At 42.5% G+C, this 25,262-nt stretch overlaps 1 protein-coding gene across 12 annotated transcripts in view; it reads right to left on the bottom strand.

Annotated features, from left to right (window-relative positions):
* Positions 1–629: 629 nt before the first annotated feature.
* BCAS3 (BCAS3 microtubule associated cell migration factor) overlaps positions 630–25,262 on the bottom strand; it is a 502,746-nt gene continuing 478,113 nt past the window's right edge. For 8 of the 12 annotated variants that reach the window (XM_084650993.1, XM_084650992.1, XM_084650987.1 and 5 more), the window contains 2 exons: positions 23,748–23,813; positions 630–1,560 (listed from right to left, as the gene is read on the bottom strand). In XM_084650993.1, the coding sequence (XP_084507119.1) occupies positions 1,412–1,560; positions 23,748–23,813 (215 nt within the window). In that variant the 3' untranslated portion in view covers positions 630–1,411. The remainder of the gene's footprint in view (positions 1,561–23,747; positions 23,814–25,262) is intronic. The other 4 variants (XM_084650997.1, XM_084650995.1, XM_084650996.1 and 1 more) reach the window with 2 other exon arrangements.

Here is a 25,262-nt window from a genome sequence, read left to right on the forward strand (position 1 = left end):
GCAATGATCTCGTGGAAGCTTCTTGTCACTACAGTCTGTAAAGATTGGCCGGATCGTTCACCCTGCGACCTCTTCGAATTCAATGGAGACTCCACAAAGGTCTCGTTATGGAGGTTCCTGGGCTGTGTGTCTCGGATCTTACTGAAGTGTGAAAGAGGTACAAGTAGCCAGCGCTGGATGTTATCTCCATGAATAACAGATTATCAGGTTGTAACATGCGTCCACTGAGATTATTTTTTAAAAATAACTACTTTATAGAAAAAAAAGAACAGAAAAATGAACTTGCAAAGAACTATGGCCAAAATGTTCTTACTTGGGAGCCGAAAGTTAGGCACCTAAACCCATATTGAGGCATTTAAATAGTTGGCCTGGTTTTCGGAAGTGCTGACATCCATTTATTTTGATGCCAGGTGCCTAATTTAAGCCATCCATTTTGAAAAGTTTGGCCTGGCATCAATGGCTGACAGTTAAGGATGCAACAGATCTAGTTTGGTGCTCTTAGGTGGGTTTAATTAAGGCCTGGAAGATCTCAATTCTTGGTAAATAAGCACATACTATTTGATACAGGAATATACATGGAGCATACACACGTCCTACTAAAACGACAGGAACACTGACACTAAAGCAGGTTGGTTTAAACTTAGATTTATTCAATGACACATGCACATTCGGACAGCTAGTAGAGTTCCAGTGAACAATTTTTATAACTGACTATGAGATATTTATGACTTCTGTTAGTCAAGTAAGTACATTTCTAAAATACATGACTAGAATCAAACTGGAGCAGTAAAGATAATTCTTCCCAAGAACAAAAAGAAACTTCTTCATTTGTAATACTCCTGTCATCAATTAATATCAGCAGGGAACCAAAGGAGGACAGCAAAGAGATGCATAAATGAAGTAATAACATATCAGTCCTATTCACCATCTGTCTCGTAGACAGTCCTCAAGTTTTCACTTCCATCAGTTCATTTTTCAATGCTCCTCAATTTGCAAACAGCTAGAATTCACCGGCTGGATGGCTAATTCACCACTCAAGTTATGCAGATGCCCTTTTTTTAAGCACGGAAAAGCAGGTAACGGTTGTAAAATCATGGGCTCAGCCAAAAAATGGTTTCAAAAGTATTTCTCCTCTAAACAGTCTCTTCCTGGACACACCAAAAAGAAGCCAACAAGCTGTAAGGATTGCAGAAAGTGTCTCTTCTTATCAATATTGCACGGGAAAACAAACTCAATAAATTGCCAATATATTTTAAGAAGACTTTAAGCAGAAGAGTCATCAATATTTATTAGTGTAACGAGAACCATCCAACACTGCAGCTAACTGGTGGGTGAAATACACATCAAAATTGTTTAGATGGAGCGACATTGGGCTAGCCTGTCTGAATCTCTCCTCGTATGTTTGGCTAATTTAAGGGAATCCTGTAGGGAAAAGACTTAGAGGCTGGTTTTCGTTTGTCGGGAGAGGTGATCTGTAACCATCAAAATTGCGTGGAATGCTTCCGCTGGTGGAACCAGAACTGTTACTGAGAGTCTCTATGCTTCCTTCTCGCTGAAGCTCTGAAATGGAACGAGAAAACAGGCCCTGGTTAATGTTTCAGATAAAAGAAGGACGTTTGCCATTAGAAGGCCATTTTACTGACAAATCTGTTTATTGTATCACTGTTCTAACATTGCATTCACTCATCATCCACCTTTTACTGGGTGATTTGACGAAACACTCCCGAGGCATCACATCTACTTCTTCGCTAGGCTTATATTTCAGACTGAATAAAAATGGAGTTTAAGACATCTAAACCTTGTATTTCAGTTTCAGATGTGGTGTCTAATCTCGTCCTTGGGGACGAGTATATTGATTTGCAATATATTAAGATCCAAACTCAGAGATTTGCAAGATTGAACTAAGGAGAATTATAGAAGTCCTACTGACAAACAATGGCATAACTTCACTCAACAGGCAGAGCTAGTGATGTGACTGGACTAGAAAAGGAGTTCAGTTGTGATACTCGCTAACTGTGACCTGCAACAACCGCACTCAACCAATGCAATTCAACAGCCTATTTAAAAAAGGATTTTCCACAACTTCTTTGTGCTGTACATACAGTGGGAAGCATCTTTGTGTTTTCTGAGGCAAACAGAAACAACAAACTTTCCTGGGTGCTTGTCTGCTAGGGCTAATGTCTCAAAGCAAAAGAAGAAAGCAGAAATGATCATGGTTAGTGTCTATTTAATTTACATCATCAAAAAGGTGATGAAACTGTACTGATTGCAGAGGGCTGGAAGAGTCTGTAAACAGGCCCAGGGACCTAAGGTTACTACCATTTGGACAGGATTTATTTCCCTCTTGCAGTCATGCACATATCATTCCTCCCATGCTGGTCTTAACTCTCGAAACACTCATATTTTTGTGTGGGCAGAACATCATTTCTAACTCTGACTCTGCGTGAGCCACTTGAATCCAAACATTGACTCAGTGGCAGCGTGCAGGCAATGCGACTGGGCAGTATCACACTCTCCAGCACTCAACGATGGCACGCAGCGGTGATATTAGGCAGGACCACACGTACAGCACAAGCATCCTCTCCCAGCCACTCAGTGACAGATTATAACAAATATTCTGGTGAGTTGCAAAGTGAGAGCCAAAGCCCACGCTCCGCACTCTGTTTCTACTCAACCTTTACTCGAGATGGATGGATAAAAAGAGTTAAGACCTATGATGTAAAGCCCCTAATAATTCTGCTATGGGAAAGGGGGGGATTGGAAAAAACCCCACAGTCTATCTGTAGGCCATTGACCGGATTGGTATAATGTTGACAGGCACTTGTGCTACTATGGTGATGGGTACAGGATAAACACAGGGAGCCCACAGATTGACAGACAAAGAGTTTTTCCTATTGACTTCAACGGGAGTTTTTCTTGAACAAGGACTGGCTAGGAAGCGAGTACAGGACTGCAGGATTTGGGAGAATGATTTTAAACGTTGTCACTGCCAAATATTACTGTATCTCTGCCATTCACGGAGTTCAGTCTTACAGTGGGATTCTACCTCATTTGTAAAGACTACGACAGTCCCTTTATTGCACTGAGACTCAGAGACAAGGACAAGCATATAAGTAAAACGCACCGCCCCAGCGACAAGCTTCGTCACGAAAACAAAGAACCCCCCACCCAAGTACCTTTCTAACAGTGCACCGTTCCTCTTAGCATTAATATGCGGTACATGTGCATACATGGGATCATAGATCCATTTGAACTGACACCTGGTCTAGTAAGATGTGGCAAATTTAGTACTTGATCATGGAAGTAGTTCGCAATGGAGATAGTTGGAATAGGTTACACCAAAAAACAAATCTGCTGTGACAATGCCCTAATCATGGTTTTCTTGCCGGTGTTTTGTTAAGGAATGTACAATGTATAAATGTCTTCATATTCCTTCATTTCTTAACTGTCCCAGGAGTTCAGGAAGTAAAAACAGTCATTTGAATCAGAAATGAGTGGTGAATCCCACAAGAACACTATGCTGCTCCTGGCTGATTTTGTGCTTTTAACTCGCCTTGCACACAGCTGGCTTGGTTAAATGTCTCACGTCAGAGCTTTCACTCACTGTGTAGCCATCACCAATAAGATAGAACATGGGTAGGCTCCAATCAAACATCATTAGGGCTGTTGAACTCCTTACGAGGTTACTTTCCTCTCTCTCTCTTTCTTTCTAAAACCATAATTGATTTTCAGGCAAGTGCTGCATTTTCAGTTCCATTAAAAAAAAGGAGGATGCAGCAGTACTGTAGATTCCCAAAGCCCAAACGCTGAGCAGCAAAATGTCAGCTTACAGGTGGGGGGAAAGAATGCATGAGATTCTGGCTGAGGTGTTACATAACTCCAGCCTTTTTTAGTAACAGTGCCTTTGTATTAACCATTCCTCAGTGATTTACTTAGTACCTTAAAGGGGATTTTTTTTTTCCTGAGAATCAAAGCCTTACGGCTTTTCAGGGGTGCTAAGCAATGATCGATCCTGCTCTTCTCAGTGCAAGGTGACAGTGCTCAGCACCTCTAAAAATTAGGCCACTCATCTGCATGTATTTTACTGTATGTAACTCCAGCCTTTTTTAGTAACAGTGCCTTTGTATTAACCATTCCTCAGTGATTTACTTAGTACCTTAAAGGGGATTTTTTTTTTCCTGAGAATCAAAGCCTTACGGCTTTTCAGGGGTGCTAAGCAATGATCGATCCTGCTCTTCTCAGTGCAAGGTGACAGTGCTCAGCACCTCTAAAAATTAGGCCACTCATCTGCATGTATTTTACTGCATGTATTTAACCTTTCCATTACAAGCCAGGATACAGTCACTGAAGAAGAGCGCTCTCCGTGGGAGGCTGCCTGCATTACTTCTCGCCACCATTAGGGGAGCCGGGGGGGCTAGTGCCAAGGAGTAAAACAGCACTGAGAAAAACCCAAGAAAATTGGAGAGGAGTTGAGATTTAGTGGATGGGGCACTGGACTGGGAGTCAGGAGACACTGAGCTCCTGGTGTGATCCTTGGGCTGCCTCTCTCTGTCTCCGTTCCCCATCCCACCCTTTGTCTTGGCTATTTAGACTGTACCCTCTTTGGGGCAGGGCCAGGCTTGCTAAGTGTTTGTACAACGCCCATCACAATGGAGCCTCACTCTTAGCTCAGGCCTCTACAGGCTACTGTAACGCAACAATGCACAAATCAGGTTAAAAATGAGAATGAACTGTGTGACTAAGTTAAAGGCTAAAGTAGAAACAAAGACCCAAGTTCTGGCCGCATGTAGGCACACATCAAAAAACCAACAGGCCTTGGGTGGAAGTTTTCACCCTAAAGCCTGTGTGTGTCTCCTGGCAGAGTTCCTCCGAGCGGCTCCCTGGACTCGTTTGAGGAGCAGTGGGCACTGTTTGGGGTTCTTTGCTCTGTGTCCCCCTTGGAAGCCCTGATTTTAAACCTATGACCTACGCTACCTTCCTGTATTTTCATTTGTTGTCTCCTGGATTTAGCTGATCCCCTTGTATTTCTGGCCCTTCCCCTATGCAGAGGGGGAGGTCTTTTTGGTTTCATCCAGAACACAGGGATCAAAGAGGCCTAAAGCCTACGGACATACTGCTCTGTGCTCCACTGAGAAGCAGTCTGGGGATCAGGGGACATGCTCTGCATCTTTGTGAGTCTATGTCCCCAGTCCCACTGATGCAAATTCCGCCCTACAGATTAATCTGAGTTCACTCAAACGTTTCAGCATTATGTGTACACTTGTTCTGGAGCCAGTTACACAGCAAGACTGAGGTGCAACATACTTTGATATGTAAGGTACCATTGCTGAAATCCCAAGTGCTACATTATAAAGCACCACTAAGAGGAACCCAGGCTCTCTACCCCTGCATGCACCTGGGGAGGCTGCTTCCTATTCTGCCCCTCAGAGCAGCTACACAACGTGGGCTTAGGCATTTCATGGTCACCGGAGACCAACCCCATTGTAAATATGGCAGTGAGGCTCATGGCTATTACATCAATGGACAAAGTCAGCATGGTCATTATGTCCCTGAATGTCAATCAGATAAGGAAGCATTTTAAAGGGGATAGAATCATAGAAGTGTAGGAATGGAAGGGACCTTGGGAGGTCATCTAGTCCAGTCCCTGCACTCAGGGCAGGACTATGTAATAACTAGACCATTCCTGACAGGTATTGGTCTAATCTGTTCTTAAGAACCTCCAGTGGTGGAGATTCCAGAACCTCCCTAGGCAAAAGGATGTGTGGTCCAAAGTCAACGTAAGCTCCATTCTGAAGCTCTGCCAGGGACAAAAGAATGACCCAGTGTCTTGAAGACTGTCCTCCAGCTTTTGGGGTAGAAAACAGGGGACAGGCTCAGGATAGGGTGTAGTGGAGTAAAAAGTGCTAATATCCTGTAAGCAAGCTGTTTCACACCACCCAGCTGTAGGAAGGGGAAGGGGCCAGATGGCCAGTCTATTTTCTGAAAAGACTTGACAGAACCAGTTTCCATGACCTTCTGGGGCTTGTGTATGTCAAGGGATGCAGGCTCATAGAAAGGCTTTGTTATAGTTAAAAGACAAATCATTTATTTGTATTGTATGGGTACAGAAGTAATAACCTTTACAGTAGCAGTACCCTTGATGGCTAAAAGGAAAATGTCCAAGGGTGAAATCCTGGTTACACTGAAGTCAATGGGAGTTTTGCCATTGATCTGAATAGGGCCAAGCTTCCACCCAACATTTGGCCATCTTTCTTTCTCCTATATATCATTGCACAGTCCCTGCAAGCCTTTCAATACGTCTATCGTTCTCAGAGCAGCTTTTTCAATATTGTTTTCCTTAAAGGCAAATCAATTCCAGCAGCACTTCTTAAGAACCCTGCAGTAACAAAGCAACGTGCATGTGTGCTAGAGACGAAATTAAAATTTGGTGAGACAACCACCTAAGCTTCCCAGGAGAATACTATCAACCCTCATGAGAACACAAAAATCCACCTTCAGACGATTGTCAAACAATTCTTAAGAGGTGTCTATTTAAACACATTTCAGCATTTCCAGTTTAAACCACTTCTTTCTTTCACGTATGTACAGTTCAGAGAGAAAAAAAATCTCTGCCAATTGAAACCCTTGAAACTAGGCATTCGCATGGGACTTCATTTATCAAAGGACAGACAGATTTACAGAAAATAAAGGATTCCTAGTCCAATACTGTTTTACACTCTCAAAAATTATAATATGATCATGATCAAAACAGGGGAAAATGTTAAATGGTGGAGATTTTACTTCCTATTTCTTCCCTTTTCCATCTTTTTAAAATCTACTGTTTTAAAAGAATATAAAGGAATTGAAACAAAAAGCTCCTTTAAATAATGTTAAGTTTGTGACATAAACCAAGCAAAGCCAGTGAATTTGGGGGAGATTTCCAAAGGCACAGATGGGAACTGGATATTTTTGGACCTTTGAAAATCTCCCTCTTAAAAGTTCTGTTCTTCACTATTCCATTTATACAGTGGGGGTGGAGGAGGTGCAGCACGCATCTAAAATATGCATGGACCCCAAAAGTGACATCATGCCGGGGGCATGGATGGCTCAAGGGATAATGAGCCTTTTTGCTAGGTTGCGAATTCAAATCTAGCCCAGATTGGCAGTGCCCAAAAGTCTTTAATATCGTATGGCTCATGTGAAGTATATCTGACAATCATACTGCGGATGCTCACATAGAAACACCCACTTTCACATGTGGATCTAGCTGGCAATTTCAGCAGGCAGATGAAGGACTGAATGCTGAAGAAAGAGGACTATTAGTGCACTGGGAGTCAGGAGACCTCTGTTCTACTCCTTACTCAGCCACTGCCTTCCTCTGTGACCCTGGGCAAGTCTCAGACCTACTCTGTACTAGGAAGTTAGGCTGGTATAACTACATCACTTAGAGGTGTGAAACATCCACACCCCGAAGCCAACCTAACCCTCGGTGCACACAGCTCTAGTCAATGGGTCGACCTAGCTAGCGCCTCACAGGGAGGTGGAGCACATTTGCCAACGGGAGAGCTTCTCCAGTCAGTGTAGGTCATGTCTCCACTGAAGTGCTGCAGTGTTTTAAGTGTAGACAAGCCCTTAATCTTGCCATGTCTGCTTCCTCGTCTATAGAAAGAGGATAATTCTACTAACCCAACTTTGAAAAGCACTCCGAGATCCTTGACTGCCCAGCGCTATGGAAGTGTAACGTATTATTATTCTAGTGCCTTCTCAACTCCAGAGGTGAACCCTCCAGGTCATTGGCACAGCTGTAAGGAAGCTCGCACAGCTGCTGCCCGTGCTGTACCTGTTCTGTGGATAAGCAGAGGGCTAAGTTCACTCAAAACCAAAACCAAAGTCCACCTGCAGAAGGAAGTGAGTGAAAGGCAGAATGGCAGCCTTAGCTCAGAACATCCTTGCTTATGTTGGCTGTGGGAGTTGAGCGTTGCTCAAATACTGGGAGACCGATCTGTCCCTGGTGTAATTCTGTTGGCTTCAATCATGTGTTATGCCAGGAATGGACTTGGCCCTAGGTTGTCTGCAGGTTATTTCATCTACATTTCCACAGGTACACACTGCCAAGATGTATTAACTTCCTTAAACGTAGCAGTAAAACAACTTATGATGCACTTTAACGGGCCTGTACGCTAGCCAACAAATCATGTCTCACATAAAACACATTCCATTTTATAGATTTGCTGGCTATTTGCAATACCTTCAGTTTGCTTCTGCTGAGGCAAGAAAACCAGGGTTGAGCCTTCAGGGTATGCAAAATGGAGAGGCGAAGGAAGAAGGGGGCCTCCAGGAGCTATTTATGGGGTCAAAATAACACAAGACCTGCTCTTCTCATAGCATTTCCACCATCAAGGAAATGAAATACTGTGAGAAGACCAGCACTTGCATTACTTTGGCCCCATAAATGGCTCCCTGAGGCATTAAAAAGCCTGTGAAAGATAAACACAAATACAAATAAACACTAATACTGGAAACATAGATACTAAAACCTGCCCGCATCCCTAGAGGAAATGACTCACAAAGTTCTGATTGGCCTTAAAAAAAAAAAAGGGGGGGGGGCAGAAATGTCTGCTGAAGAGATGAGGAGGAAGCCAGTTCAGGAGAGCTCAGAGAAGCCCTCTTCTCAGTTATGATACTCACTCTAACAGCCACCAGCAGAGGAAATGGGAATCACAGAATAATAGAGGGCTTCAGGGCACATGTGAGTTGACTGTGTTGAGGAGAGAAACAACAAAAAACTTATCTCCAATGCTGCACATCTACCAGATGTCAAAGGAAACAGGCTCCGTGGGGCTCAAAAAACAAGGGAAGAAAGACAAAACTGTCAACAATTATTCTCTACCTGCTAATGTGCAGATTTGTGTCAATGTGGCTCCGTGGCCCTGGGAGGCTGGGGGACTGATTCTCATCTATTGCTGGTGCAAACCAGGATTATGCTCCTCTTAAATCAATGGAGGCATGCTAGTGTAGAACAGATCAGAACAAGGACCATTATCTCCCAGTACAGAAGGAGTGAAAGAATTTGTTTCTCCTGAAAACGTCTCCAGGACCGAAGAGGCAGGAGGGGAAATGCTGCAGGAAGCCGTGTTTTTAGTGGCTAGAGTAGGGAGGTGAATAGCTTGCAATACTTATTTCACTGTACGTTTCAGAGAAGAACCCTATCATATTTCCTCATGCTCAGTTAACATATCAGAAAATACAGACCATTCCTTAGACCGATACTACTGCACCCATTCTAAGCCTGGCAGAGGAGGTTCACCCAAAATGCTGACAGCAAGATTTGGACCCGAAGAACAAGAGACACATTGAAATAGCAGATATTTTACCAGATTTGGCAACGACTCACTCATACAGTGGGGTGATGTGTAAACTCTGGATGCCCACCGCGAAGGTACTCATTTTATCAGTGGTTGTTTGGAACAGATTATAAGTTCCTAGGAAAAGACTCGTGCTCATATACTCATAAAGCACTGCACAGAGATGAATACATCCCTCAGCCTCTCACCGTCCTGTGTATCTATTCCTCCATCCCCAGAGTATATGGTACAAAGCCTGGTTATTTGTTTTAATAGAAGAGGCTTCTTTCTGCTTTCACTCTGGCCACGCTTTTCAAAAGTGACAAATAGTTTAGGAAGACACCTTAAGGAGGCCTGATTTCCCAAGGGTGGGGGCCCAGCACTTCCTGGAAATCAGGCCCCTTGAAAGGAGTTTCACATTGGCCACAAGTCACTTTCGAAAATCTTGGCCTCTATCCCACGTGTAAACAAAATGAACTCCCCACCCTCATTTCTATACAGGCCACCTAGATTGAGGCCCCCAGCAGGCACTCACCAAGTAGCTGTCTCTGTGCAGGTACACATATACACAAAGGTAACAGCCCAGTGATGGGTGCCCCAGAGAGGCATGTAACTCTAATAATAATGATTTTCTTGTGGCCTTCTCTAGGTCCCAGATTTTTTCATCAGACCATAATCCTACCACTCCTGTTGTCACTTTGTTGCTCTGCTGAATCACAGAGCTGGGCGAACAGGGGACCTGTAGTAAGAGCTGTGGAATGTGTAGGGAGAGGATGACCACTGAGCCCACTGAGGCTGAATGACAGCTGCAGGGGGTGAGCCAGGTTTAGACGGGAGGCACACCTTCCTCCGTGCTTGGAAAGTGTGGAGCACATTTCAGGTACTACTGCAATCTAAACCCGATTAACAGAGCAATAGGAACTCAAATGCATGGCTCTCTGTGTTCCATAACTCCCTCCCCATGCTGTCCTGTTTTCATCCCTGCCAAAGGCTGAAAACAGCATCAGTGATCTATTTCCTTCAGTGCACACAGCACATGCCGTATTCTGTTGCATTAGTGAGCTAACTGCCAGAAATTGGTAGGAAATACTTATTTCTGCTAATATTTGCCTTCAGTTTTCAAATACCAAGCCTGATCCTACCTTGCAGTCCCAGCGTACTGCAAAAATAATCCTCTGCTTTTATTAACCTTCGTGCCAACGATGGGGGCGGGAGGAATGGCGCTATCTCAAAGCTTGTGATCCTCAGGTATGTGTCGGAGCAGAACAAGCTACACCAGGCACCAGTCCAAGCCAGGTTGCTGTACATTCAATTCAAAAAAGCTTCAGGAACTGTCAAAGGACTACAGCAAATCTAGAAAGGTATAAAGCCCTGCCAAGCCTAAATGTGAAGCCATTTTATATGGCACATTAATTCAATGCCTAAAGAAAATCTATATAGCCCTCTTTTGCCCGGAACACTCATAAATTATGCTGCCTTTCTTATTTGTGCTCTCTCGGTAGTGGTCCACTTGAAGCCATGGTATCTCCTTTATGTCTACTCAAAAATCTCATCTCTAGTGCATTATTTCTTCTAATGGTTTTTCCTTTCTCTCTGTTTGACTTCCCCTACAGCAGGCTGTTAAGCACAGTTTCAAAATATCCTCAAAAATCATTTGCTGGAAGAGCTGACCCTTTACTCTACCTACTGAGAATGGCACAAACTCCTGTACAGCATGGCAGAGATGCAGCCTGGATAAATGATACAATGACAGCCAGCCTGATGTGTCAGGGTAGTGGGGAAGCAGCAGCAACTCTGAATACTAGAATTATTCTTCATCAACTCAAACTGTCACAACACATTACACTCAAGCCCTCAGCTTGCTGAAGGAGTGACCCTGGACTGAATGGAAGAGTGCTTGGGGAAAGAACTAATTGTAGCTTCTTTTCACACGTCAGTCACTTTTCACAGCACCAAACCTTTCAAGCTCAACTAATGTCAAGTTCCCTTTTTCTTTTTCTGGGCTGAACATTTTTGAGTTATACAGACGGTATTTTTAAAGGAACAAGGTCTCCAGCAAGGGTCTGAGTTGTGGGGGAAGGGAAGGAAGTGCAAGAATTAGTGCACATTGGAAAGTCTATCAGACTTCTGAAGATTCATTAGGAATTCCTCCATGAACAGCTAGGAATCAAGGAAGCGGTATGGCATATTAGCAACTAATGTTTGAAGCTCTGAGTTCTATTTCTGTCATTCACTGGGATTATTTCACAGGGTCCTTTACAATCCAAATTTAAATTGGAAGTGCTTAGAAGCACTAGAATCTACTCTCTGCCTTTTTGTGAAACTAGGATGCAAAACTGGTATTTGATCATACCATAGGACAAGAGAAATAAGATGTCTCTCTTTAAAAAGGCCGGGTTAGATGACACTTCACTGGGGACACAAGCAACTTTTGGAAGAACAGTTCAGAAGCAAAAATTAGAACTTCATTTAACAATCAAAGCAACTTCCTTTTGTTTTGAAGAAAAGCAAATAGTCCCCCCTGCAGCTACATTATTCAGAATCAGGGCACTGTATATGTCCTCTTGCTTAGAATATCCAAGTATTAGGCAGTAGGGATGCTCTATATCTTCTTGTTATTAACCTAGATTGTAAAATCTTCGGGGCAGGGACTGTTTTAATGCATGTTTGTACGGCGTCTGCCACAATCAGTCTCCAATATCTGAATTCTAAGCACGGTTTATTACAAATAATAAATAGTAATTATGAAGATTCTGCCATCTGGATTCGTGTCCAAAAGGGTCCCATGTACAATGAAGGGTAAAAGGCAAGCGGCAGTCTTGAGGATCTGCTTTTCCAGATGTTTATGAACTACACGATTCTTCCTAACACAAGGATTAGTAAAGCATTTTTATTGTAATGTTGCTACAGTTACTCAACTGAACAGGATGTGTTCACACACGAGAACTTTCATGAAGCTCCAAAGACCAAAGTCTGCTCTCATTGAAGGGGATGTCTACGCCTCAAGCTGGAGGTGCAATTCCTGTCTCAATGAAACATACTGGCACTAGCTCTGACTGAGCTAGTGCGCTAAAAATAGACGCGTCACTGCCCCACGTAGGATCCTGTCCAAGACACCAGGGACACACTTGGGAAGCAAGCTCCTCCAGCTGCTCACGTCGCCAGCTCTACATTGCTGTTTTTAATGGCATGTATGTCTCCTCTATCTGGAAATTAGAGGGCTGGTCTCATTTTCGTGTTCATACAGCTGCTACACAGCCAGCTGGGGGCACACCATTTTTTCAGACCCATTCATAAAAAGAGCTACTTTGTCTTAAATTTATCAGCAATTAAGCAAATGGAAGGATGTTTCCCATCAGATTACAAAGTTTGATCGTAGTTAAACTTGGTGTCCTTCTCAGGTGTTAAAATTTTTCTTCACCGCAATGAATTGGGTAGCATATAGGTGCACGACTGCCCTCTGTTGGACAGCAGAAGAATTGCTTAGATGTGTGTCAGAGGCCTGATCAAAGCTAACGAAGATTCTCCGTGAGCTCAAGTTCGAGGGGCTGTGCTTTGGGAGCAGCAGAACCATAGTCTGACTGTTAATTTCTGATTTAAAGAAGCTCCAGTGGGTTGTGACAAATTTGAAGTTCCCAGAAGCACTAAGAATTGTAGCAATTTTTTTTATCAGCCGTTTGAGTAAACAGACCTTAGACAACTTTGAAAAGAGGAAATGCAGAGATATGATATTTTAATACTGAAAATCAATCGCTGTATGAATTTATTTCACACCATTCCAACAGGAAAGATGCTGAGACCCAAGAGAAGGGGCTACATTACATTTTCAGAGTAGAAAAGACATGCAAACACTGCCTATGAAATTGGAAATCAGTGGCCTATGCAAAATATTCATGACAGTCAAATTATCTTACAACAACTCTAAGGCTGAATCCACATAGAATTCTCTACAATGTAACGCATTGGAGATGAAAGCTGGCGTGTCAGGAAAAAAGGGTGGTAGGGTCTAACAACTTGGAGGAGGAGATATTGAAGATAACACGTACCCCAAGGGCTGAAGACAGAGTCTTTTGAACATCAAAAATCAACTGAGATTGTGCAATTACTCTGTAGTGCATTATTTCAATGCTAAAATGCCAAATGATTAACACCTACAAAAATTAAGAGGGCATCTGAATTTACATAAATGTCTGGACTGACTTCAAGCAAGATGAGATGGTTGAGACAAGAATAAAACATTTTCATGTGTGCACCTTTAAAGCATTTTGTCTTCAAAAAATATTGAGCTTGTTGTGTTTTCTTTAAAAAGAAAAACCCCAAACACTCCCAACAACTATGTACATAAACAGTAAGATACCCAAATCTTTGGCATACAGCCAGGCTCAACTCTGAACATTTTATGGAAGGTTAAAAGTGCACCAGATAAAGGATCTAAGCATTTAGAGAGACAATATTCTTCATGATAGGCACTTTCACGATGACTGTAATGCTTTAAAAAATAATCTCAAATTTCATACAGCTGTATATTTTTATAAAGAGGTTTAAGACGTTTTGCTACTTAAATGGCACTTTCAAAAGACAAGTTGCTCATTTTAGCTAGTATGTGAAGTTTCAAAAGCTAAAAGAACAATCTAAAAGTTTTAGAAAACATATTTCTGTAGCCGAACTACACAGTGTGAAATGTACTAACTGTTCATGCAAGATTTCCAAAAGTGTGTGTTCTTCTCCCACCCCCCGTAAATGAAGAAGCAGATGTAATTGTTTTGATTTAAGAGGAGGGAAAAAAACAACCCTGAACTTCAAAGTCACAATATGTTGCTACTAAAAGTTTACTCTTCAGTCTCCCAACTGGTTTCATTTGCTTTCAAATCTTGAGATCTACAATGTACCCTCTCATATTTAATATATGTTTTCCTGCTGCAAGCCAGTGTGCATATATGTTTTTCATGTATTTAAGCAGAATTATCTTTTATCTTCAATTACACAAGCAGCCCATCTGTGTATTTGAGACCAAAAGCATGTACAGAGAAAACACTATATTAAAATCCCTAGTTCTGGTCTCTTGTTCCTAGGGTTGTGGGAGTGCCTCTGATTGCTCATTAGAGACCCCTCTGCCAAAGAAATTCAAATTCAAATGTTATTTTGTATGGTTCACAACCCTTAACAACTCCATGCTGTTAAATTTTGTTCTGCCACTTTGCTGGAAACAGAGCTCCAGGTTGCCTGGTCCTGCCCAAAAGTTTTGGAGGAAATATACAGGCTTGAATCATAGAATATCAGGGTTGGAATGGACCTCAGGAGGTCATCTAGTCCAACCCCCTGCTCAAAGCAGGACCAATCCCCAACTAAATCATCCCAGCCAGGGCTTTGTCAAAGCATTGAGGCCCAAAGCATGTCTATTCAGTACGATCCTGATCCTGAAAAGCGCAGGGCACCCTCAATTCCCACTAACGTCAACACGAGCTGAAAGTACTCAGCCCCTTGTGGGACTGGGACCCTGCGTCCCCCAGCAATACTATGGCACATCTTATTTTCATCTGATCACAGCAGCTCAAGAAGATGAGCACTGCCTGCTTTTCCATCCCCAACTCAACAGTCCTAGGAAACAATCTGATCATGGAAAAGCTTCCTGAATGTCAACATAATAAATATGGTGATTACCTCACAGTCTGGGCATCATTTCACTGATACGCTGAACGAGAGATTTCAGACATGCCTAAACCTCAAAACCATCGCAATTTCTTTTATGTCTAAAACTTGCTTCACCGCTCGTTATGATTGGATCCCCTAACATCCTAATTTAGAAAAAGAAGGTACTGAATAACTCAGGAAATGGACACATTTTGTGCTGTTACAGTTTTGTTTTCTCTGTGTGTGTGTGGGAGGAGGGGTATGTAAAAGTGTGTACCTCTGCCAAAAACAGTACTGTTGAGTCCCTCATCGCTGCAATTCATTTTGGAGTACTGCAGACCAAAATCATCCTGGTATAGATTCTAATATCCTATGACATAGTGACCCTTTTGTAAGGAGAGCTACAGAAGGACTCTGTGCCCTTCTCCTGAGGGAGAAGGATGCCCTGATGGTGAAAGCTCAAATTATTCAGTGTGTGGCTTTGGTTTGGAGAAGCAGATAAAAGTTTGGAGGCCAGATGATAATCTGGCGAGACTCAGAATAGTTCTTGAAGTCAATGGAGTCACAACAATTCACACCAGCTGAAGATCTGGTCCCAGATGCTTATTAAACTATCTGAGCCTCTTGTATCTAAAAAATGAAGACAGAAATCTCAAGAGAGGAGGCTTTTTTTTTTTTTTTTAAATTATATGTCCACCATCCTAGTTCCAGTCCCACCCAGGAACTGGAGGGTCAGAAAACCCCAAATGTGTATCCAAATATTTCATGAACACCTCAAATGGGACTCTGTTTGAGATTGGTTCTAAAGCGGGGCCCAGAGGCAGAGATGGCTGGAAAGGTGGAGTGTATGAATACTTTGTCCAAACAAGTTTCCCCATTGCTAGAAAGTGAACATAAGTCATTGAGATTGGGAGGGGGGGAATGGCAGAAGAGGGGTGAACACCTGTGATCCACCAGGATCTCACCATTTTTCAAATTAGTCCGTTTTTACAAATTAAAGTTGATGACGTTGCTTTAAGCAGCTGAGTTTTTCAACCTTGGCCTGATTTTCAGAAATGTCCTTTAATTTTTGCTGACCCACGAATAATTGCACCCACAATAAACTATTTAATTAGTTTAACTGTTTGATTGTGCCTGCCAAAACACACCCACCCCCTCTGGATTCCGTTATTTTTAGGCACGAACTAAAAGAGGGCTCAAGATACTTTAAAAACCAGAATCAGGCCCTATCTTTTTCTTACTTGTTGCAGAATGTCTGACCCGTACAGTACCACACTGACCTTGGAAATACGTGTGCATGGGCGCCCTGATGGAAGCTATAGGTGAAGGCACAATTTGGCCCTCAGTTAACGCAGATGCATCTGTGTAGCATATTCGTATTTGCTCTCCTGAAAGCAGAGAGCAGCTATCAACTGCTTAAAATAAGGATCCATTTTAATTAGAAAACCTTATTTTAAAAATCATTAAATCATTTAAAAATAATAAGAAAAGGAGGACTTGTGGCACCTTAGAGACTAACCAATTTATTAGAGCATAAGCTTTCGTGAGGTAGCTCACGAAAGCTTATGCTCTAATAAATTGGTTAGTCTCTAAGGTGCCACAAGTCCTCCTTTTCTTTTTGCGAATACAGACTAACACGGCTGCTACTCTGAAACCTTAAAAATAATAGATTTTAACACATTAGGCTTTTTTTTTTTTAAGTTCCACATTTTAAAACGTTGCCAAATGTGTGAATGTGCTGCAGACAAACAAGCACGTAGCTCTTGCATGAAGTCTAGAAGAGTTAATGTAAGACCAGGGAATTCTTCTCCGTGAACAAGGGACTCTATGGGAAGAGCTCCCTCACCAGGCTAAGGCATGCACAAGGTGTTCTGGCAGTGGAAAGGGGAAGCTGTGGGGTGTGTTTTGTGGTCTGATTTGGGACAGCACTGGGGGAATGAGGAGCATTTCGGGAGAGACTCTCTGGGACTTCCTATTCAGCACATGGGAGAAGGCCACATCTGGATTCTGAGGTAGGCATGAGGGCTCAGCAGCTTTCCATTATCTCACGCTGACTAGCAGACTGCCTTTCTCTCTCTCTCTAAAGAAGTCACCCACATTTTAGTCTCCTCTGGACAAGAGTTCTGTAATGTGCTCAGCTTTTATAGCTCCCACTGAAGTCTTTTCATACCCCTCCCCACACCACGTGCCATGCTGGAGCATGTGGGCTGAGCTGAGGGAGCACACGTCTTTGCAATGGGTGGGAGCAGTTGCTAATTCTGTGTCCTCTCCTTTAGTGGCCCCCCGGGCACATTCTTCCTGCCTGGAGTTTTTCCAGACAAAACACCGACAGGAACGGCTATAGGTGCAGTGTCCGACCCCAGCGGGCCCTTTAAAGACCACAGTATAGTCTTCAACTTAACAGTCAAAGTTCAACTATTGGGCAGATCTTGAAAACACTTATTGAACAATGGAAATGCCAATAAACCATTTACTGTGGGAGTGCTCCGGGGAGAAGGACTCACGTGCCTTTTGAGGCAAAATTCTACAAACAACTTCCTTGGTGGAAAGAGACATTTCTACAAGCATGTGTTTCCAAATGCTGCCTATGCCAATGGCATTAATAGAATTTCCTAGATGTTCTAAAATAACCAGTCTAGCCAATTCTAGATGCTGTGTTAGATTCACATGGCTACTATAGTTGCTGGAAATCATATGCCTTTGATTAAGAGGTTTTGGGACATCCCACACACTGAGCTATGAATGCTGAGGGAGCCTTCTCTAAATTTCCCAGAACTGAAACTGCTGTAGTATTACTCTCCTTGCTGGTCAGTCTATAAAGCAGCACTGACAAGAAGGCACCAATTAGGATTAATATTGGTAGAGATGCATGGATACAAACCTAGGCCTCATACAAAGCCCACTGAAGTCAATGGGAGTCTTTTCATTAAATTCAAAGGGCTTTGGATCAGGCCCATAGGATGAAATCTTGTCCTCACTGAGGTAAATGGCAAAACTCCCATTGACTTCAAAGGGGCATGATTTCACCCCTACTCTCCTTATCTAACAGCTGTGAATGATTGTTTTAAAGTGTCCCTCCACTGTTCTACCTAGTTCTATCAGCAGGGGAAAAACAATTCCCTCTCTATTGGGGGACACAATATGAAAAGTGACATGGTAAAGAGGAAGATTTTGCAATTTATGAGGAAAAAGTGCCACTGGTAACTGAATGTGGATGAATCAAAATCCTGCTAATGTATGAGAACCATAAAGTGAAACATTAAGAGTTGGCTAGCCACAAAAGAAAAACAGACTTGTCTATTTTCATTGTTTAAGATGAAGTGTAAAAAGGAAATAAAGAGCAGAAATGGAGGGGGGGGAAGTCATTTAGGTTTTAAATTTTGTTAAAAGGTTTTAATCTCTCTCTAATCTATTCCTTATATCATCATGGAATTTGGTGTAATTTAAGGAGGTGCTAGCAAAAAAGGTCAAGATTATTTTAAAAACAACATCTATTTTATCCTGGTGTCCCTTTAACCCTTGGCAAAAAAGTTGAAGATCTCTGAGCTAACCAACTTTTAAAAAGAACATTTCGTTTGATGATTCCCTCTAAAACACCTGTATGGAATTATGCTATAGACCTAAACAAATTCTATTTTTGGCCAAGTGTCACTTTGGCTTGGCAGATTTTTCCATTTGCAAAGAATAGTGCCTGCAAAATTATATCTGCATTATTTTTGTCTAAGGATAGTAGCATAGAACATTTAGCAACTATAAACAGAGTAGGATGAAAAATGCTACAACATGAGAAGAGAGATCAGGATATAATCTCTTCTGACCGGATGCCTGCAAGATATCACTGAATTCTCTCTCTCTTACTGCAACCCGTGTGGAGCCAATATGAACTCCCAGCAAAGTGCTTAAAACCCCATTATTTATAATAACTGTTAAATGATGAGACATTGTTTACCTAGATCGCAAGATAAATTCTCACTTACAGAATGCCCGCCTGAGTGTCCTGAAAGTCATCTGTTTTTTATTTAAATGCAAAATGCAATTAGACTTTCAATAACACAGCAGAAGAATTCAATAAGATATGGCTTTTCACTTACAGTTTAATATTAACATTTCCCCATAAATGTTAATGAATAAAAGTCTATTGTTTTATTTATTATACATGGCAGAGGGTAGGAATGGAGAGAAGGATAATATTTCCATACCATGACTGCAACACTCTTTGACTTCCAGGGGAGCTTAGCATCTCCCAGGATTTGACTTAGAGACATCACCTCCTGCTGGTTACAGACAGAAGTGTTGCCGCTAGAAAAGACAATTCCAAGCATTAGGAAGTAGCTGAAGTAATACGCAAGGGCTGAATCAGCTGATCTACAATAAGGCCTTCCATTAAGATGAATCACTTTCTTCTTTCCTCCCCGTTGTCTCTGTCCTCACTTGGCGGTCGATCTTTCCTTACTTCCCTTGCCACTTCCCACTCTCCTCCTGATTAGTTCCCCTCTAACTGCTACAATAACAGTATCACTGCTAGCTATGCCTGCTGAGCCAGTGTGCCAGGGATGGAGTGAACAAATATGGGTCATCAGAGTGGGGCTGTGGGCCCAAGGCCGTGAGGTTCCTTAGACACTATGGTTAAATGCCAGGCTTGGATAGCAAGTCCAGATTTTCAGAAAGTTCAGATTATTATTCATCGGATAGCCTTTTCGAGAAACATATTAGGGAAATGACCGGTGTCCTAATTAATAGTGAGGCAGCAAACTCTATGAAACCGTAGTAGAAAAGGGTCTGTGCACCTATGAATGGAAAGTGGGGTCTTCTATGGAACGTCCCGCTATTTCACTCCATGCCACAGACTGATGCTGCCCTCCTTTGGCACAGGAGGCTCAGATGGCACTTTACAGTTGCCCATCAATGCTGTTCCTAAATGTGCAGTACTTCCGTTATCTCAGGAACTGAGCTGCTGCCACAAAACAGTCCCGGTAGCTGCAGGTCGGAGGAGCAAGAGACTGGACGCAGCAGCGGAATACGAGCCTCTGTGGCTGTGTGAAAGAAAAACCACAGGGCCAAGAGGTTGGCCCAGACTGGTGCATTTTCACTGTTTTGGTCTTTGACCTTCCATTTATTGACAAGGATTTTGCCATGTTAATGTGTATTTTGTTGTTTAATGTGACTCATACTTTATGGTATCTTTCTAATAAGAAGTGTTCGTTTAAAAGTTCTCCTGCTTAACAATGCGTTGCTTAAATGGTTTCCCTTCTATTTCCTTCGCTCCTGTTTCCCCTAATGAGCACAATGAATACTTTATGAGGGCTTTTCAATAACTTTGGGTCTTTTCCTTTCACGTTACAGAGAACAGCACATTAATGACCAGAGGCTGGCGTAGATGCTACACAGAGGCCAGAATGGGGATTTAGCTACTGCAGCACATTGTTTCAAATTAAGCAAAGGGACCGATTTTCAATGCATGAAGAAAATGTGTGCTGGGAATCTACATTAATGGAAGGTGCTCAGATACTATGGTGATGGGCAACAGTATAAAACACTGAGATGATTAGGTAGATAGATAGATAGATAGATAGATAGATAGATAGATAGATAGATAGATAGATCGGGTGTATACCGATGGATAGAAAGATAGATGCCTGAAGATGGAATCCTTCCCCCTCACTAACCGGGAATCTGGCCAGTCCCTGCCCCCCATTTCTACAATCACTACTTCAGCATCCACCCATCTATCTAAAATACTTATTGGACCTCCCCCCATTCATGCCTCACAATCTTTAACATATTTATCCCCATAACACCCTGTGAAGAAGAGCAGGGCTATTATACCCAATTTACAGATGGGGAGTTGAGGCGCAGAGGGTATGTCTACACTGCAATTAAAAACTGCAGGTGGCCCATGTCAGTGGACTCAGGCTTGCGGGACTCTGGCTAAGGGGCTGTTTAACTGTGGTGGAGACTTTGGGGCTTGGGCTGGAGGTGAGGCTCTGGGACCCCCCCCGCAAGTAGGGGGAGGGTTCCAGAGCTCGGGGTCCAGCCCGAGCCCGAAAGTCTACACTGCAATTTAACGGCCCCTCAGCCCAAGACCCGCGAGCCTGAGTCAGCTGACATGGGCCAGCCACAAGTGTTTAATTGCAAGGTAGACATACCCAGAGGGACTAAACGACTTGCCCAAGGTGGAACAGGGAACTGAGGTGCAGGTATCATCCTAACTGCTGGACCATCCTTCCTCTCCTACCAGCCAGACTGTAACAACAATGGTGGCCTGCTACACACTCACTACGCAAGGGCTTTGGCCAGGGGATCGGCGTGATCTGGACTCACTTGCTAATATCACCCTTCCCTTAAGTCTGCAGCAGTGCTCTGCAGCATAGAGGGGATGTCCAGTCTCCTGGTGTGGCCTCTTTGTGATCTGCCGCCTATGCAGCAGAACCACATTCAGTCCTGCTACTCTGGGGACTTTGTGAATCCGTGCAAGGGATTTGTCCTTTTAGGCTCAAAGACCTTGAGCTGGTGTCTAAGGAGGTAGGTGAGAGGGCTCTGGGATCCTCTTTACACTGTTCAAGCAAGAGGGCAGGATCCCTCCATAAAGCACAGGCCTGTGCTAAGATAGGACACTAGCCTGTGCCTCCCGTCCCCAAGTGGGCTATTGTTAATACCAAGGAATACTTTCAGCCTGATTCCTCACTGCTGGACTCCAGTTTTATGCTGATGTAATGAGTTCTGTGTATTTACACTGGCGTAAAACTGGAGTAGTGAATCAGTCCTATAGTACTTATGTACCACATTTCATCCATTGCTCTCAAAGGACTTTACTAAGTGGGTATTATTATCCCCATTCTGCAGATGGGGACACTGAGGCACAGCTGTTTGCCCAAAGTCACAAAGCAAGTCTGTAGCACATCTGAAATTGGAACCCAGGTCTTCTGACACCCGGTGCACTGGACCGTGATGCTAGCAGCAGCAAGTGCTAGCCACCAGATGGTGGATGCACAGGGTGTTGAAACCTGCAAAGTACACATGCACCCATCTTATGGAATGCAGCCCTGGCCTGCCGGATCTGTGCACATGCCTTCATCCTCGCTCTGCTATCATACCACCAGTCAGAGCAGGATTTGGCTCACAAAGAATCTGTAAAACATCAATCTGTCTCAAATGCTGGATAGTGGGAGCCATTTACCCCTACCCAGAAATACTCAGACCCCAAGCTGCAGCCTACATACAAATATCTGCAAGCGCCACTAAAAAGAACCTCAGAATTACAGGCGTTAGAGATGGAGGAGTCCTACTAGGCTACCAAGTCTTCTACCCCCCGGCCAGTGCAGGATTGTTCCCTATCATAGACTCTCTAGAGCTTTGTCTTTATCTTTTAAAAGGAAGATTTAATAAAGGAATAAACATGTAAAAAAGCCAAATGGACAGTGTTCCAAACCATGCAATGCAATTACAAAATGACTTTAGAAACTTGTTAAAATCAATCGATTTTGCGGGTACCAACATTTATTTCATTAAGTAGCAAATGCCATCTTGAGGGATTGACACTGCAAGGTACTGAGCGCCCCCAAGAATAGAAGCCAAAAGGATGCTCAGCTCCTTGAAGGGTCAGGCCCAAACAAATCCCTCCAATGGCCTGCTCCCATTCCCATTGAAATCAATGGCAAAAGCCACAGCGATCCAAAAGGCTACTGCTTTAAAAGGATAAGAGTATATAGGACAGACAAACATGAACGAAGCCACACTAAAAAGAAGGGTTGTTCAGAATTTCATATGGAACACCAATGTACTGCGGTAAGAGAATTAATCTACTTAATCATTTGAACAACAACAACAGATCTCTAAGGAGAAAGTCAATTGTTTTCCTGCTAACTGCTCGGAGACAAAGCAATGGAAGGAAAATGTCCAGTTCCAATAATGTCATAACTTGATTATAGTCTGCACAGAAGACCTAAAACACTTGGAGAACAGTGAGTAAGAAATTAAGTTTCAAATTAAGTGCCTGTAGCGTGCCACTTCTTCATATTATGACAGGAAGGATGCCACTGGGCTTATTTCACATATGCTAGCGGGTGATGCATGGATACAGTAATCATTTAATCACCTCTTACATTTTTTCCATTTCTTTCTCCTAGAGGAATGACAAATCTAGAAATGTGATTCCACTTTGTTTTATTATTATATTGATTTTCCTGCCTAGAGAAAGTGCATTTGTCCTCTAAACCAGCACACTGGCAAGAAAGGGTTAACAAAATGTTTATCACAAGGCTGGCTTCAGAGTTGAAAGTAATGTGATCAGTAATGAATTTTGTGTTACATTAGGTTGTATAAATGGACAGACAAGCGCAGACAACAAGTGGCCAGGAGTCGGGGCTAATCTAATGATGTAAAAATAGAGACAGCACCAATTATACGTGGGGCCAGCTCAGAGCTCCTGCAGGGACTGCAAATGAATAGGTACAAATCAAATTACTGACTAATAGACGCACTACAAGAGAGGGCAGTCAATGCTAAACGCATTAGGGCCTTGTGACCTCTCCGCTCTGAACAGCAGAATCCTAAATTTGACTTAAAAAAAAAATCAAAGAAACTCTTGTTTGGTTAAGAAGAGAGATAAAACAATGTTGCTTGTTAAATGAATGAAAACATTTAATATTTTTTTTTACCCTTTGTTACCATCTTATGTGAGTACTGGACATTTCCGAAAACCTTTTCAAAGCTGACAGAGGTTTTGCTTTAAAAACAAGAAATATTCTCTGTGCAAAAGTTAAGACCTGATAACAATGCAGTTATGTTACATACCAAAACATTTCAAAGCCATGTGCCTCTCTGTGGAGATGTTTTTTACTGCTACTTCAACGGCTGTGTCTGTATTAAAAATAAAATATTTCTTTAATTTGTTTTTAAATAATAATAAAAAATAAAAAGGATTTTCCCAAAACAACATTTGATTATAAATAAATGCAATCGACCAGCTTATCAAATGGTAGAAAGTCAGATTTGTCTATTGGTACGCACACACCCTTTAGAAACATCACGAGACTTGCAGCTTCTTCTGCAAATGGCAATGAACCTAAATTCACACTGAAAATATTTTTAGTATCGGCATCATTGTCTCCATTCAAAACGCCCCTAAATAATGTGTGACCCAAAAGAAACTTCAGTGAAAGATACAGTTGCTCTTTTTCAAGCTAGCTGCAGCTAACAGAAGCTTTAAAGGGGAAATGGCTGATTTGGCAGCATGTGGCTGGAGAGCTTTGCTGTTCCCCACAGTGCACGTTTAAAAATGGTTAACAGTCAACGTTCAAAGGATTTGGTAATAGTTATTAAGTTAAAAATGCATTTGTTGGCCCTATTGCGTGTATGAGTTGTCTGTTAAGGGAAAGTATATGGACAGTCACATAAAATGCACACTTGTGTGCAACCTGAAGTTGTCCAGGACAAGAGAATGGGAACCCAATTTTAGGGTATCTAATGCATTTAGCAGGATGTATAGCAGCTAAGACAGGCATACATATGTGGCACATGACGAGACAAAGCTCTTGAAAGCAGACACAGCGTGTGCTAGAATGGAGATAAGACTACACAGACACTACACAGAAGAAAACTACTTGGAGGACAATGACTACAATTATACTGAAGAAATTTCATAAAGTTAAATCACACCCATTACAGGGTGGAATTTAAAAGCTATCAGACGACACTAAACACCACACGTCTGGATAAGTTTTCAGTGTAGCGTGCAAGAAATTTGGCATGCAGTGCCAAATCCTCATTCGGTGTAATTCAGCGCAGCTCCATTGATTTGTGGGAAGATGCACCAATTTTCACCGGCTGAGGAACTGGTGTGTGATGGCTGTCACGACTGATGAGAGATACACATTTATATCTCTGACCCATGCTCATAATGTACCTGGAAGAACTTACATTGCCGTACAGTGTGTGAGAGATAATTGAATGAGAATCTGTTCATGTAATAACGACTGCAAATGTGTGCTTCTCCTACACTGCGCTTTGAAAAATGTACCTCTGAAAGACTCCTATATATTGAAAAAATATTGAGACTTTATTCAGATGAATCGTGTGACGTAGACATTGTTTGGAGCTCTTGGAGTTATCCAAGGGGGAGAATTTGGTCTCAGAGCCTGGGATGAATGCCCCAGACATTCAAAGCCCCCTTTTAGTAGAAAGGTCATTTTATGTGTCTGTTTGCTGCCCAAGCTGCCTTTGCATTGAATCTGTGCAGATGTCTGCCTAAAACGCCCTTCAGACGGCAAATCAATTATGTCGAATTTTTGTCCACCACCCAGTTCAAGG

Source organism: Lepidochelys olivacea (genome assembly GCF_965140295.1).
Source record: "Lepidochelys olivacea isolate rLepOli2 genome assembly, chromosome: 17".
NCBI classification, from domain to species: Eukaryota; Metazoa; Chordata; order Testudines; family Cheloniidae; genus Lepidochelys; species Lepidochelys olivacea.